The sequence below is a fragment of the Pavona decussata genome, unplaced genomic scaffold (assembly GCF_977016875.1).
Source record: "Pavona decussata unplaced genomic scaffold, jaPavDecu1.1 SCAFFOLD_468, whole genome shotgun sequence".
Lineage (NCBI taxonomy): Eukaryota > Metazoa > Cnidaria > Anthozoa > Scleractinia > Agariciidae > Pavona > Pavona decussata.
Window position 1 is genome coordinate 1138090 of NW_028145806.1, and position 14297 is coordinate 1152386.

A 14297-nucleotide genomic window follows, 5' to 3' on the forward strand; every position below is an offset into this window, starting at 1 on the left:
TGGTTGTTCTAACTTGTGGACTTTCTGTTTGCTTAGTTGAGAAGCATGCAAGGCAGTTAGATCCAAATTACTCCCATTCATCATCATCAATTCATTCATCTGTTTCCTGAACTGATTCAGACGTAGAAAGTTCGGCACTTCATTCCCACTCGTGGCCCTTAGTAATCGAAGATTAATGTATACTGTAGATTTAAAACCTTACCTTCTTCTTGTACAGGAAGCAACCAACAACAACATTCAAGGTGGCCGAGGCAGATGCTGAGAGTGCTGGTAGTGGCCAGCTCCCACAAAATGGTGAAAAAAGGTTTTTGACTTTAGGAAGAGCGGAGACGAAAAAGCTGGCCAAGAAAGGAAGAGAGCAAAGACAGAAGCGTAAACGAAAAGCAGAAGGTTTGTCACATGCACTGTATAATATTTTTTTTTTAATAGGCCATTTCCGAGTTGCTTTGAACCTCATTGTAAGAGCGAGGCTAAGTGCAACGTTTTTATTACGAAAATTATGAACATATATGCCAGCAAAAGCTTTGCACTTAGCCTCGCTTTCGTAACGAGGTTCACAGCAACTCGGAAATGGCCTATTGATTTGAGTTTTACGAAAACACTCAAGTTAGCAATGGGTTAAGTGTGGTGAGATTAATGAAGTGGATTTTAAAATAATGCTAAGGTATTTCTGAGTTACAGACTGTATTTAGAACATTTTTCTTTTAACATGTCTTAAAAAGAGGCAGCAAGGACCAACAGTTGCCCAGATTGGATGTTGACAGTGAAATAATGACAGTAATGAAATAATATAATAATGAAACCAGTAGGAAAGGTTGCATAGAACTTCTAGAAGGCAAGAAGGTAATAAGACCATCTAGGGCCCTGTTCAGACTAGGTGCCCGTGCCAAAGCTTTGTGCCCGAGCACTAAAAAGACATTTTTCAGACTCCTTGGTACCCAAGGAGAAATCATGTTCTCGTTCGTCAGTTTAGCGCCCGCCATTTTGTTTACTGTATCGTAAGGAGTCATGAGGAAAAAACGTGGGAACTGACAAAATCCTGTTCACACCAGTGCTCTTGCCCAGGAACGGTGCCCGAGTACTACCCTTGGAGGCAGTGCCCGGGAAGGGTGCCCAGGTTATTGCTCGGGCACCGACAAAAAGTTCTGTTCAGACTAGTGCCAGTGCTCGAGAACCGGGAACGGGAACCTTGTCTGAACGGGGCTTAAGAATTTTACGACACCATCTTGGCTTTCTCAACTTCTAAATTTATTCCTCGACCAGATGCACTTCAGCTGATCCAAACATTTCATTTCACGTTTTTCTGATCTTTTTGCTCTTCCGTTTTCAACACCCTGAGTTTGAATATAAATTTTGTTTTACAAACATGTAAGACTTGATTTTTTGCCGTCATTCCATTAAGTGCCTGTTTTGTGATTAGAACTCCCCTCCTTTGAATACCGGAATGTTATTTAAGTGCCCCCTGTCAAAGACATGATCAAAAGAGTCCTTTCAACTTTACAACACCCCTTTTACTATAACTCAAACAAAGTATTAAGTTTGTGGTCATGAACAAAAAAGTCAGTCAAGTGTACTATATTTCTTTGTGTAGGTTGCTTGCTTTTTCAACAAAACTGATATAAACCTGTAGCATTTTGTTCAAATACTAAATACACAGCTAAGTGTATTACATGCTAACCGGCCTCTGTGCTAATGGCTAAATGTTGACTAGTTGTTAAGTATTTTGTGTATTTAATTACAGATTTACAAGGATCTAAAGGAGTTAAAAAGGCCCGAACTGACACCACTGAAAAATCTAAGAATACAAAAGAGAAAAAGAGCAGCCAAGCACATTCATGTAAAACTGGACACCTGAGTATGTACTGCTCTATCATTTGGTACAACGTATTTACAAGAAGTTCATCCTTTGCATTCATTGGTACACTAGTATTCCCCACTCCATGAAATGAGAGTAAAGGATTGTTGAATCGTTTGAGTTGACGGATGGTTATCGTGCCGACGAATAAGTGCATTTTCCGACATTTTTCTTGGGGGTAGCATAGCTCTTTATAAATAGTTTTCATCTGAAAGAGTATTTCCTTTTGGACTGACTGCCGAGAAATGTCACATGTTCGTCGGCTTTATTTCCATCCGTCTACCCAAACGATCCCATGATCCTTCACTCGTACCAGTCTCCACGTAGTTGCTGGAATGGGGAATTGTTATGTTGTCGTTAATCAAGCCTTTGGTCCAACTTGAGAATTATACTCTCAGTCTCATGGGAATGAGTTGTAATGTATCAGATTTGAAAGGGGAGTCTATTTTAACAATCGTAAAACAATAATTATATCAACATTACTATCATATTTTATAAAATAAACAGTGTAAAACTCGCGTTTTGATTGATGTAGCGGAGTGATTAAAGTACGAATGACGCACGAATGACGTTTTTGGCGAGTAGCGGATAAACATACGCAGGAAAGCAAAACTGTCCGATGAAATATTGGACAAAGACCGTTGCAAGTGACCTCAACCAGGTTAAAAAGCTAGAACTTTGTTGTTATGTAAAGCGAAAGGAAATATTTGTCCAAACACGTCGCGGATAGAACTGAATCCAGTAGTGGCGAGTAATCCATCACAAATCGTAGTAAAGCAACTGACCTGCTGTCATTTGGGGGGTGAGAAATTCTTCTGGAATAAAGTAACATTAGTTTTGAAAATATTGTTGGTTAAATTCTTTCGTATTATAAATAATTATACTCTAATTTAGAGGATCACAATTGTGTGTGTAGTAGTAGTCTGAAAGTTTGCTTGAACGTTTTTTGCTCGGCTTGGTCAACATGTAGCCTCCCACGCAGTCGTTTTTAGGGGACTCGAATTACCTCCTCCCCACGACTGCGTGGGAGGCTAGGTCAACATGATGCTTGCTCACGAAATGTGGTAATAATTACTTTCGATGGCCAGGATTAGTAAACATGCAACTGAAAGTTTAGAGTCTGTTGTGATGAATGCCTCAGAGAATCAGTAGATCAGTAGATTAGACACTGGGAGGGATAAATTATCGCCGTTGCATTGTAATCAAGCCACCCAAACGTCTTTGCTGTTTTGTGGATTAATAACTGTTAGAGTTCCTTGAAGCCAAACAGAAAACACACAGCGGTGAAGACCATGACCTTTTGGAAAGCAAATATGGGTGCTATTTATCTGAGTCTCATTTAATTAGTTATATTATAATATGTTTTCTTACTAATGTTGTGGCATTTGTTTAATTTTGTTTATAGCTGCAGTTGATGATGAGGACAGAAATATTTTAGCCAGGAAGGCAAATGAAAGGATATCATTTTCAGCTGAAGAGGACAGTTGGGTGAGTTTTATCGAAATGTTATCTCGTTTTTATGTTGTTATGCTTAAATTCGGACAATTGTATTGTTAGCCTATGACCTTTTCCTGATTAAATTAATGGCAGCACAATTAAGTCATAATGTAATTCGTTGCTTTCACATCTCTATCGGAACGTTGCTGTCCATATCAGCAGTGGTTAATCCAAATATCCTGCTTTGATCACAATGAAGAACTTAAGTTACACTGCTTTGTTATGAAGACCTTCTTTATATCTAACACAACAACACGAACTGCGTACCTTATGTGGTTTGTAGCCTTTGTGACTGCATTGTTGTTGTTCCCTAATTGATACTTAGTTATGCCTTATCAGCTATACTCGAGTAATGTAATAAATAAAAATAGAAATAACCGGGACTGGCTGTTCTCTCCACTGTTTCCAGGTCGAATTGGAATTTGGAAATGTTGGTTTTTGTAGAGGGAGGAAAACTGGAGAACCCAGAGAAAACTCTCGGAGCAAATACGAGAACCAACAACAAACTCAACCCACATATGACTCCGAGTACGAGAATCGAACTCGAGCCACATTGGTGGGAGGCGAGTACTCTCACCACTGCGCCATTCCTGCTCCCCTATGTGCTCCTTTGTTGATCCCATTGCATGCACACGTTACGTTCTGTCTTGATGCAGCTTACTTCACGTTAATTCTAACTTGCTTTCTACCTCACCCTACCCCTATTTTGTATTGAAGCTGAGCTGCTGGTTTGGGTGCACACCTGTCCCTTTGCATTGCACGTAGCAGGCTGGGTGGGTTCCAGCTGTTATACACTCTTTCACAGGTGGCATGCGCTACACTCATTCATCCATTATTGCATCCTGTAATCTCCAGGGTGTGTCGCTGCTAGCCTCAATGTAGTTGTTTAGTGAGGTGTGTCACTGTCATTTACAGTTGTGTTGCTGCCACGCCTTATACATTCACTTACACCCCAGGGTGATCCCAATAACCTTACTCCCATTTACTGCAAGAGACTGTGGTTTACTTGTGTATTTTATCTATGCAATAGTCAAGAGCTGTTAACTTGAAATTTAAGCCTTAAAATGGAAAAGCTTTTATACAGGAGTGTGATTCTTACAATTGATAGTCAATCTGTATGCCAATTCTGAACTTTTTTTCTGGAGCAATTTGGATTTTGTGGCCAAATTTCCACTTAGAATAGTTTTTGACCAAGCCGGTTAAATATAGGCTCGATTTCTTTGCTTCCTCGGGTCCAGTTTTCCTCTCCGAGAAGAGCGGGAGAGCTTGGGCTTATTTCCTGAACAGCTGCTGGTAAACGAGCCTAACTACTATTGTTATCATGAATGATGTTCTTGGAGAGTGTGTAAAATGTGAAAGATGTGTGTGAAGTTGGACGTATACTGTTTAACGGGGGACTACAAACTGAAAACTGAAATACAACAACAACAACTGTACCCTTATTTATGTGTCAATAACATCTTGTTTACAATTGTAGTAAACTAATTGGGGACGGAAATTTAAATGTCTACTTAAGCTAGCTGGCACAGGTTTCCATCATTTTCCAGCACGTACACTTACACGGATCGCTTCTACCACTCTATCAGTTGATAAAATAATTTTGTTATTAAGCAAATGTCTAAACGTTGGCGAACAAGTTATGGCCTTTTTCTCGACATAATAGGTAACCATAGCAGGAGTTTAATACTCCTAATTTTACCTTTAAGTGGTTATAGCTCAAAAAGCGAATGCTGATTACATTTCTATAATAAAAAAAATGGGAGACACCGAGCTCGTTTTTGAGTAATAACACTCTTAAAGTCTTTTTAAGTATCTATTTCCTCGAATCCTTCAGTAAGTATTTGGCTTGGCCCCAAGTAACTCACTAGTTTGCATCTGGAGTGCAGACGTAGCTTATCATTTACATAGACAGTTTGGGCCAGAGTCTAACTTAGGCCCCGGCTTAAAGGAAACCTCCACTCTCGAAACATGTTAATGTTACATTATTGAAAATATAATTTTCTTTGAAATTTCATTGGAAAACATAGAAATAATATTTCAGTGTCGGAAAAACATGATCTGATTATCGGCTATTTTCGCTTTTAAATTTCCCGCGCGCCGCCATCTTGGATTTCATGACGTAATAAGGTTGCTCAATTGTTTTACAAAAAAAAAATTCTGCTGAATAACAATAGCGGCAACCATTACACGTCATAAAATTCAAAATGGCTGCCCCCAGGAAATTTTGAATGTCATTTCTACGTTTAAGACAAATATTTAGAATTTAGACGCTATTTCCAACGCTTACCCGTCAATTTGTTTTGAGAATGGCGGTTCCCTTTAAGACAATAAGTGGGCCTTCAAATTTGTTTATAAGTGGTTTATTTTAAGTAGATAAATAAATTTTTCTAGTCTGGGATGCAAGCCTTCTTGTTACCGTCGGCAGTAGACAATGTTTAGATATCATTGTGGCAAAATTGAAAATGGCTTAGAACGTGGTTTTGTTAAACACCGTCTAAAATGTCTTATTAATAACTGACCCTTATGATTAAATTATGCGATATTAATAGTAACTGCTACACAAACTGTTTGTTTTTTGCCTTCCAGTTGCTACTGTTCCGCATTGCTCTTGGTGTCATGAAGCATGACATGACTCAGATTCAGCCATATGTCTGGATGAGAAACATCTTGAGCAAAGCTTGTGCGGTTAGTGTCTCTTTTATTCGAGTCAATTGCTACTTTACTAGCAAGATTACCTGAAAATGAGTGGGATATGAGCCCACTCAGGAGTAAGTGTGTACACACGCATGCAGGGGAGAATTTAATTTAACATTTACACTTTTACACTTGTAATTACAGATCAACTCACCGTGACAAGGGAACATCCAGCGAAACAAAAACTGACATTTTACAATGGACCAAGATCATTTAATTGAAGAGTTATCGAAGTTCGACTCATTACGGTTGTTCATATAACTTTTGATCTGTTTTTTTTTTTTTTTTCAGTCAAATTTTGACAAAACTGCCCCAAGTATTAAGCGCAGGGTTTTAAAGTTGATGAAGAACCCACAGTCACAAATGACTGTGAAAATTTGTTCTGCAGAATGTGCGCAGGATGAGGTTTGTTAATGTAGTTTCTTTTGTTTGTTCACCATGAGATTAACAATCTTGTGATGTTGAAATGCTCTCATCCAGCCTGGCTAGTAATATCTTCAGAGGGACAAGGTTAATTAAGAGTAAGGTCTCCTTAAACAGGTAATTTCCTGACATAATTTCTACGCAGTGTTTTCGTGTCTACAGTCTCTACATCTAGACAATATTTTTATGAAAAAGAAGTCCACAATTTGTATTAATCACCTGACATGGAAATGCATGCTGGTCTTTAGTGTTCTCTTAATTAATCATCATCATTTTATTTTATAATTTGTATAAAGGTTTGTTTGTTTTGAATAATATTTTACTTTGTTGTAGTCATTTCAACGATTTGATGATCCGAATGCTGAATTTGAAGCAACATTTAATGAAGTTGTTAAAAGACTGAGGCGCAAGTTCAGGTGACGAAGCCATGTCCATATCAGTTCCCAATAACTATTGTAGTCTCTACGCGTGCAACTAAAGTAATTACAATTGAAGGGCTTCATGAAAAGATTATGGTATTTTTAATGAACAAATGAAATTGAAATCCAAAAAGAAAATTGGGGATAACCACAAAGAGCTACTGACGCTTCAATTCGAAAAAAAAGGCCAGAAATTGTAATGTATTTTAGAGCTTTTTAGTACTATTGTTGCTTAATTACCCCTTAAGATTGCGTAGCTAACCCCCATTTTCCTTTTCGCTCGTGAACTGCGCATGCGAAATGAACGAGTTATCGCAGGTTTTTTGGGGGGGGGAGGGGGGGGGGAGAGGGAGGGGGAAATTCACTCGCTCAATTGGTCGCCAACTACCTACTGTGCATTCACCATCTGCTGCCATTACGGGACAAAAAAAAAAAAGAACGAAAAATGAACGCAGCGAATAACTTATTCTAGAAAGAAAACAGTTAGAAGAGGTGTTGTCTGCTAAATCCTTCCATTTACCGAAACTAAGGGACGACGTTCCTTTTTCAGGAGAGATATTTTCCTAAAGTTCGGCTTCGACAAGCGGAACTGCTCGTTTCAGCAGACGTGAAACGCAAATGAAAACCTTCAAAGGAACTAACCCTAAAAATCCGAAAAATGACGTGAGTGAAAAAATAAACCACATAAAGAACTTCTACTTTTGCGTAGTGTTAGCTTACAGAGCGCTTTGATTGGATTTCAATAGCCCTTATTAAGGTCTGCTTTTCCTGCGTAGTCATAAACCGCGCAAAATACCTCTGTATTAGGGACGAATTTCCCATAATTGTAGCGCTTTACTTGTCTACTGCAGCTCTTCAAGTTTATCATGTGATGGAGATCTCCCACTAGTGTCTTCAGTGAAAGAACTTCATGATAAATATAAAGTTCAAGCTCTTGTATCTTCAGATGTGAGTATATGACATATTTTGTGCGGTACAGTGAAAATTAAACAAATTTAACAGAGGCTGGATAATTTGTATTGTAAAATTGCATTGCTAATCTTAATTCAGCTAAGTGCATTATAAGAAACAAATATTACAGTAATCCTGTTGAATGTATCATTTTTATTGTACATTGTTTACATCCTTTGGCAAAGGAAGTGCACTCAGAACAGCTTTCACCAATATTACTATCTACCCATGAACTAATACAGCGATCACACAATGATGCAAGTAACTCTTTGTCCCGCTATTATCAAACAGTTGCGTTTATTTTTATAGATTCCCTTCAACACAAATGATATAAACCCAGATCATAAGTAATCTGTACAGAGCATTTAGATCATTCAGTTCTCTTCTTTGAATTATGTTATGTTCTCCTTGTCTCCTTGTCCATTGTATCCTACTGATGTACTAACCCAATTGATGTTGTGGTGACTACTTTATGTGCTTTTTATAATGTGTTACTTGCTGTTATAGTCTCAGATTGGTTTGTCAGATGAGAACATTTTGTCACTGGGTCCTGCTGTCAAGTCTGTCAGTGATATCACCAAGGCAGCTATCCGAGAGCAAATTCAGGTTGGAATCTCTCTTCACTAGTGTTAAGGTTTCACTTGCTTGCATGATTTACCTCACACCTTGCTGGGTTTTTGTATGTGTTAAGGCCCGTTTAAACAGTTTCAAAATCTGCTTCAACATGCATGCGTTCAACACAGTTGTTGAACCAAATGTCGGGGGCGTTTGAACAGGTCGTTCAACATTGTTGAAAGCGTTAAAAAATGTTGAAAGCTTGTTTAAAGTGTGTTGAATCAAATTTAAATTGGTTTAAACCTTCATTCAACATGGATTCAACATTTTCTTAGTTCTCGAAAATGTGGAATGGCGTTCAAACCGTTTGAACACTCCGTTCATCCAACATTTGGCCAACAATCGTTCAACTTTTGTTGAACGAGTGTTGGGCAATTGTTGAAACCGTTTAAACGGGCCTTTATGTGCGAATTTTTACTGAAAACTTTTTATTTTTGTTCCGTTTTTGTACATGTTTCGTGAATACGACGAAACTTTTACTTGAGAGAGATTTATCATTCAATTTTGCATGAGTTCCCGAATTTTCCCATGAAAGTAATCAGGCGTTAAGGTGTACCACAACAACAACAAGACTTTTGCCTTTTTTGCGTGACGCTGGCACCTAAGTCATGCACGTGGAAGTCACGTATGTCCCAATCCTAACCCCTCTTTGCACTTATAACAACCAAAGTATTCGATTTGTTTTCTGCAGTTGGCTTTCACAACACCTCAAGAATTGTATGATGCCTACAGAGTGTTTCATATATTTAATTCCTTTACAACGGTGAGATAGTTCAATTAATTGTTATTTGTTCTACCAAGCAGATAATTGAACTACTGTTCAATTATCTGATTGGTAGATACATGTTCATACTAGTAGTTGGTACAATCTCGTACCCAGAGTTCTCGGGCTCTTTGGCCAGCGGTTGGGCGTTTGGAGAGACTCTAGGGTAGTAGAATTTTTTCAACGTAGAAATATTGTGATTCAATATCCTCACAGTCTCATTCAGTTTCTGAGGAAGATTTCATTACAGGAAGATTTCATTCCAATAGTGAAACCAAAAGCTGGTACGACCAGCAGTCAGGCATAACTTACGACTTCTCAGTTTGTAGTGGCATCTAAGGGATCGGAATAAACAGACCACTTAAAACCTCCTTAGGAAGTTTGCCTCCTGTTTGTGGTATCTAATGGTAGGCCAAGGAACTATTAAAAGAGAGATGGTGTTGTTCAGTCTAGAACAACACCAAAAGAAAAGGTGTTGCTATATTTGTAAAAGGGGCAAATAAATTAGCAGAATTTGTAGTAGATTACTCCTGTATTTTCTAAAAGCCTTTCTGGTGCTTAATCTTCAGAAGGAACTTCAGGAGGTATTCAAGGAAATGCAGAATAAAAACCTAGTCAATAGAAAGGTAACTAAATAGACACTCTTTTAATGCAGCGATGTATATTCACTTGTGTGCTGGAAAAACAGTTGTCTCTTCGTTCTATCATTCATTTCCATGAAACAGTGCTAAACACTTGCCAGGTTTTTAAGTTAGTCCGGGCAATCTGCTAGTACCCATTAACAGAATTGAAGTCGGCCTGTTTTGTCTTTCTGTCCTACTCTTGTCATCAACAGATAGCTCTTGGTATCGTTGTATTCCTTGAGGTGATTCTGTTTATTTGCGTTCATTTTAAAAAAAAAATCGTCAATTCTATTGTTCTGTCTTTGGGCATTTTTAAATGTGTGTAAAGTCTTGTTAGTTTACATTATACTTTTAGATATTAAAATTGATTATCACACTTTTGAAAATAGGTAGGCAATGCGTGCTTTTGTCTACTACCTATTTACTCTTTAGAATAAAAAGTGAAACTCTTTGATGCACCAATCCTGTAAGTTAGGTACATTTTGAAGAGGGACATGGTTACGTGGTTCTGGCTCAGGGGATTTGACATGTTGCGCCTTGATTGTATAAACACCTGCTAAAGTTGTTTGTCATGTCAAAATTAAACGGTTTGATTGATTGACGGACGGACGGACTGATTGATTGATTGACAGATTGATTGATTGATTGAAGTTTTGTTATTTATTCACAGAAATCAATTGAGAATACTTGTGCACAGTTCACCAGATCCTTGCCTTTTGCATCCCTGACATACCAGCTCAGCAACGTGTAAGAATTCGTCTGTCTAATACAGGAGATATGCTCTAAATGTAAAGTGATCATTTATGAATAAATGAATGAACAAAGCAGTTATGTACGCAGCTTAATCAGTTGTGAAAAATGGGATTCAAACCCGTGACCTCTGTGATGCAACTGCCGTGCTCTACCAACTGAGCTAATAAGCGAATTGAGAGCTGGTCATTTTGTGAATTCGTAATATACCTACCCATAGAGGTGATGAGATGAAGCTAGTGGCCCTGCACCGGTATTGCCGAGGTCATGGGTTTGAATCTCGTTCAAGCCTGAACTAATTTTAGGCTTTTAAGTTGCAAACATAATTGCGATTGACATTCGCTTGTTCATTCTTTCATCCCGCAGTTCAAATGCATGAATTTCAATTATTTCACTTTCATTGGTCATTTAATGTACAGTAGTAAAGTAACTTTAGTGAGATGCACTTTCTGTGTTTTTCTGATTTTTTCCCCGCTGTTTGGAGGGAGCATGAATTAGATGAACCAGATTGTAGGGGTGGAGGAGTGGAGCAGTGCTCGTGGTTTGTGCTACTGGTGGTGGGGAAAAGGTCTTTTTTAATTGGGTCATTTGTTAAGAGAGTAAACATGTATCAGATCAATTGTGGTATCCTATGTTTTAAAACAAGTGTGTTATTTTAATGCGCCCTTTATAACGAAAAAGTGTAGCTTTTGAAATAGACCATTGCGTGGTCAATAATGGTCATAAAGTGTTTCTTTCTTTAGATACCATCGCCTTTTCATGCAAGGCTTGAAGGTGGGTACATTGAGCAAAAACTGTGCAAATTTCTGGACTCAGCTTGTGAAAGGAGAGCAACATACACTGCAGGAGTCCAGCATAAGCGATAGTAGCAGTAGCAGCAGCAATGCAAGTCAACAAACGGATAATCTCACTCCAGGCACCATAGAGGTCAAACCTAAAAGCATTCATGGTGGCCATGTGGCTTGTATTTTGGCCCTTCTGGCAACAAACAAGGTAAGGAAATTTGCAGCTGTTAACACTGATAAGTACTCTGACAATGGAGATGAATGGACGACAGTTGTAATATGAATTATGAATTCTAACAAACATGTGGATTGAAAGCACTGAATTAGAAAGCAGTTGCTGTTGTTTTTCAGTCAACCTACGTCACGCGTGACCAGTATTTTCGAGAATTAAATGAACATTCGAATTCCTCTTTGAATGGAATCTTCGGCATTTGAATGGAATCTTGAACATTTCTCTGGAAATCTTTCCGAAAAAGACGCATTAACAGAAAAAAATTCAAAATATTCGGGAAACTTTGTACTTAATGCTATAATGAAAAGGAAAAATTTATAGCTTTATACCGTCAATAAACTAGGATAATTTCTGCGGGAACTCTGGGAAAAAAACTGACCTACCGACCTGCAGAATCAATACACAATAAAGCTGTTCTTCCGCTTCCTACTATAAAACATTTTACAGGTTTGGCAGTTGTTTTCTTTTGCACACCAACGTTGTGTTTCGTTTCTAAGGTGTGACTGCGCCAGCTCATAATATTACGATTTACATGTAAGCACTGCCCACTCAAATAGTGGAAATAAGCATTTCCTTTGATGACTGGTAATTAAACTTGTTATTTTCTGGCCATAGTTATCCCATTTAACTTGGTTATACATGAGTCTCCAGTCTACTTGGTGTCCTGTATGTTATGTAATGTTTAAAAAACGAGCGGGAGTGTATTATCGGGTTTAAAACCACGACCTGCAGCCGAGTGGTTTATGCTTTTGCACGTTGGAAATTAGCATACTAATGAGGAGTGTTTTATCAGCTGATAAAACACCACATACTAATAAGGCGAAGATTTATCGATATAAAATCACTGCACGTGATGTATTATCGACCATTTGATAGCTCAACGAGCTTATCAATTATTGAGTTTTTGAATTGTTGTGAACTCTGATTGAGTACAGCATGGGTTTGTCAAATACGTCATTGATAAATACGCCGAACAGTGACTGGCTCTTTGTATAAAAATGTTCTTTGGTTTAAACTCAGGTGTCTGTTGATGTGAGCATTCCTGATGAAATATTAAACATGAATCCATCAGAGTTACCAGAACCAACCGAAGACATTGATACACAACAGCAACCAACCCAGGACGCTGCAAATGTGAGTCAAACGGAATTAAACTTTTTTCCCTTAAGAGTAAGAGCGGATAGAAAGCTAAATGCGATTCAAATTTGAATTGTGATACCTGTAGACTCCCACGCAAAACTCAAGATAAATTTCGAGCTTTAAAGGATCTAAATTCTTACTTTAGGTCTAGTTTAGGTTGCCTGTGCAGGTTTGTTCTGAAATAAGACAGGCTTAGCACACCCTTGGTTGTCATAGACTTTGTAACCCATGTTTGTTTCGCAGCGTCAAGTTCAAAAATTGCTCCTATCTCATGAACTTGAGTTCTGCTAACAATCGCATGATATGCGTTTTCCTCATTTGTGTATTTTTTTTTTTTTTTTGTATTTTCTGTCTCTCAAAACATTGTTTATTGTAACTTAAGGTTTATCTAGCTCTTTTGTAGAAGTCATTTGTTTGTTTTTTTTTTTTTCCTGAACATTTTGTTTCCTTTAGGCCCATGCCGATGTGCAGTCAACATCTGTGACCTCTGCTGACAAAACCAAGGAAAAGAGTGACTTTCTATCAGCAACTACTGACGGGAGGCATCCAGATAAGGGTCAAACGATGAAGAAAAAAGCTCCTCAGAAAGGTGCAGAGAGAAGTCAACTGCCCTCACCTTCTGCATCAATTAAGAGAAATGACAACAACGCTGTTCAGTCGCCTTCATCGACAAGGGGGAACGTCCCTACAGAGAAGGTCGAAGTTAGAAAGACAGTGACACCTAAAACAAAACCTCTGGGGAAAGGAAATCCTGGTGTTGCCTCAGCAACGGTAAAGGAGAAAAAGCTGGAAGAACGTGAAGTTTATTCTTTGAAGTTACCTTCATCAGTGGTAACTAAATTTACAAGTGCTTCCGATCTAACTGCTGAGAAAGAAAGTAGCAACTTTTTAACAAGCTGCATTGAGACTGTGGAGGTAGCACGGTCTGTCAGCAAAGTGCCTGTAGCATCTCTTTCGCACAACAGCTCATCTCGCTCATCAAGAACAACTCTGATTTTAGCCAGAGGTGGTAAGGACCCATTTCGTCAAATTAAGCAGCTTCCAGCCCGAGCGTTTAACACCCACGATTTCATGACTCTGTTCCCCTGTAAAAATGTCCTTACAATAAGGGATAACAGTGATAGGAATATACAAAGTGGTAAGGATCTTGAAGACAAAAGTGTCCAAAGTTGTGAACCAGTCTCAGTAACAAAACCTGTAGCTGAGAAAGCAGGCATCGCAGAGAAAAGTGTGAAAAGAATTGCTTTAAGTGAAGATTCTTTCCAGAGTCAAACTACAAGTGAGATCACGAAGACTTCATCTTTGGATAGCTTTTGTGGGGATTCCGTGACCTGTCCTGTAATTGTTTCCACGGCGGTATCATTAGAAGATTACTTAGATCAGAGGAAAAGAGAGTTGTGTTTTAATGAAGAGGATTGTGTCCTAGCAAGAGATATCCACGGCCTTGTTGCCGAAGGCGAGGAGTTGGGTGTGCCTGTGACACAGTTGAAGGTAGGTTATAGCGAAAACTTCACACCCCTGCGGTATCCATCCATACAATATAATACTGA

At 38.5% G+C, this 14297-nt stretch overlaps 1 protein-coding gene across 1 annotated transcript in view; it reads left to right on the top strand.

Annotated features, from left to right (window-relative positions):
• The window catches only part of LOC146450362 (general transcription factor 3C polypeptide 1-like), a 56847-nt gene that overhangs the window by 35805 nt on the left and 6745 nt on the right, over nt 1-14297 (top strand). Inside the window, exons 21-34 of the mRNA XM_085100379.1 lie at nt 218-390; nt 1742-1855; nt 3261-3343; nt 5939-6037; nt 6338-6451; nt 6803-6885; nt 7740-7836; nt 8347-8445; nt 9146-9217; nt 9787-9843; nt 10511-10587; nt 11334-11583; nt 12628-12741; nt 13201-14238. Of these exons, the coding sequence (XP_084956505.1) occupies nt 218-390; nt 1742-1855; nt 3261-3343; nt 5939-6037; nt 6338-6451; nt 6803-6885; nt 7740-7836; nt 8347-8445; nt 9146-9217; nt 9787-9843; nt 10511-10587; nt 11334-11583; nt 12628-12741; nt 13201-14238 (2470 nt within the window). The remainder of the gene's footprint in view (nt 1-217; nt 391-1741; nt 1856-3260; nt 3344-5938; nt 6038-6337; nt 6452-6802; nt 6886-7739; nt 7837-8346; nt 8446-9145; nt 9218-9786; nt 9844-10510; nt 10588-11333; nt 11584-12627; nt 12742-13200; nt 14239-14297) is intronic.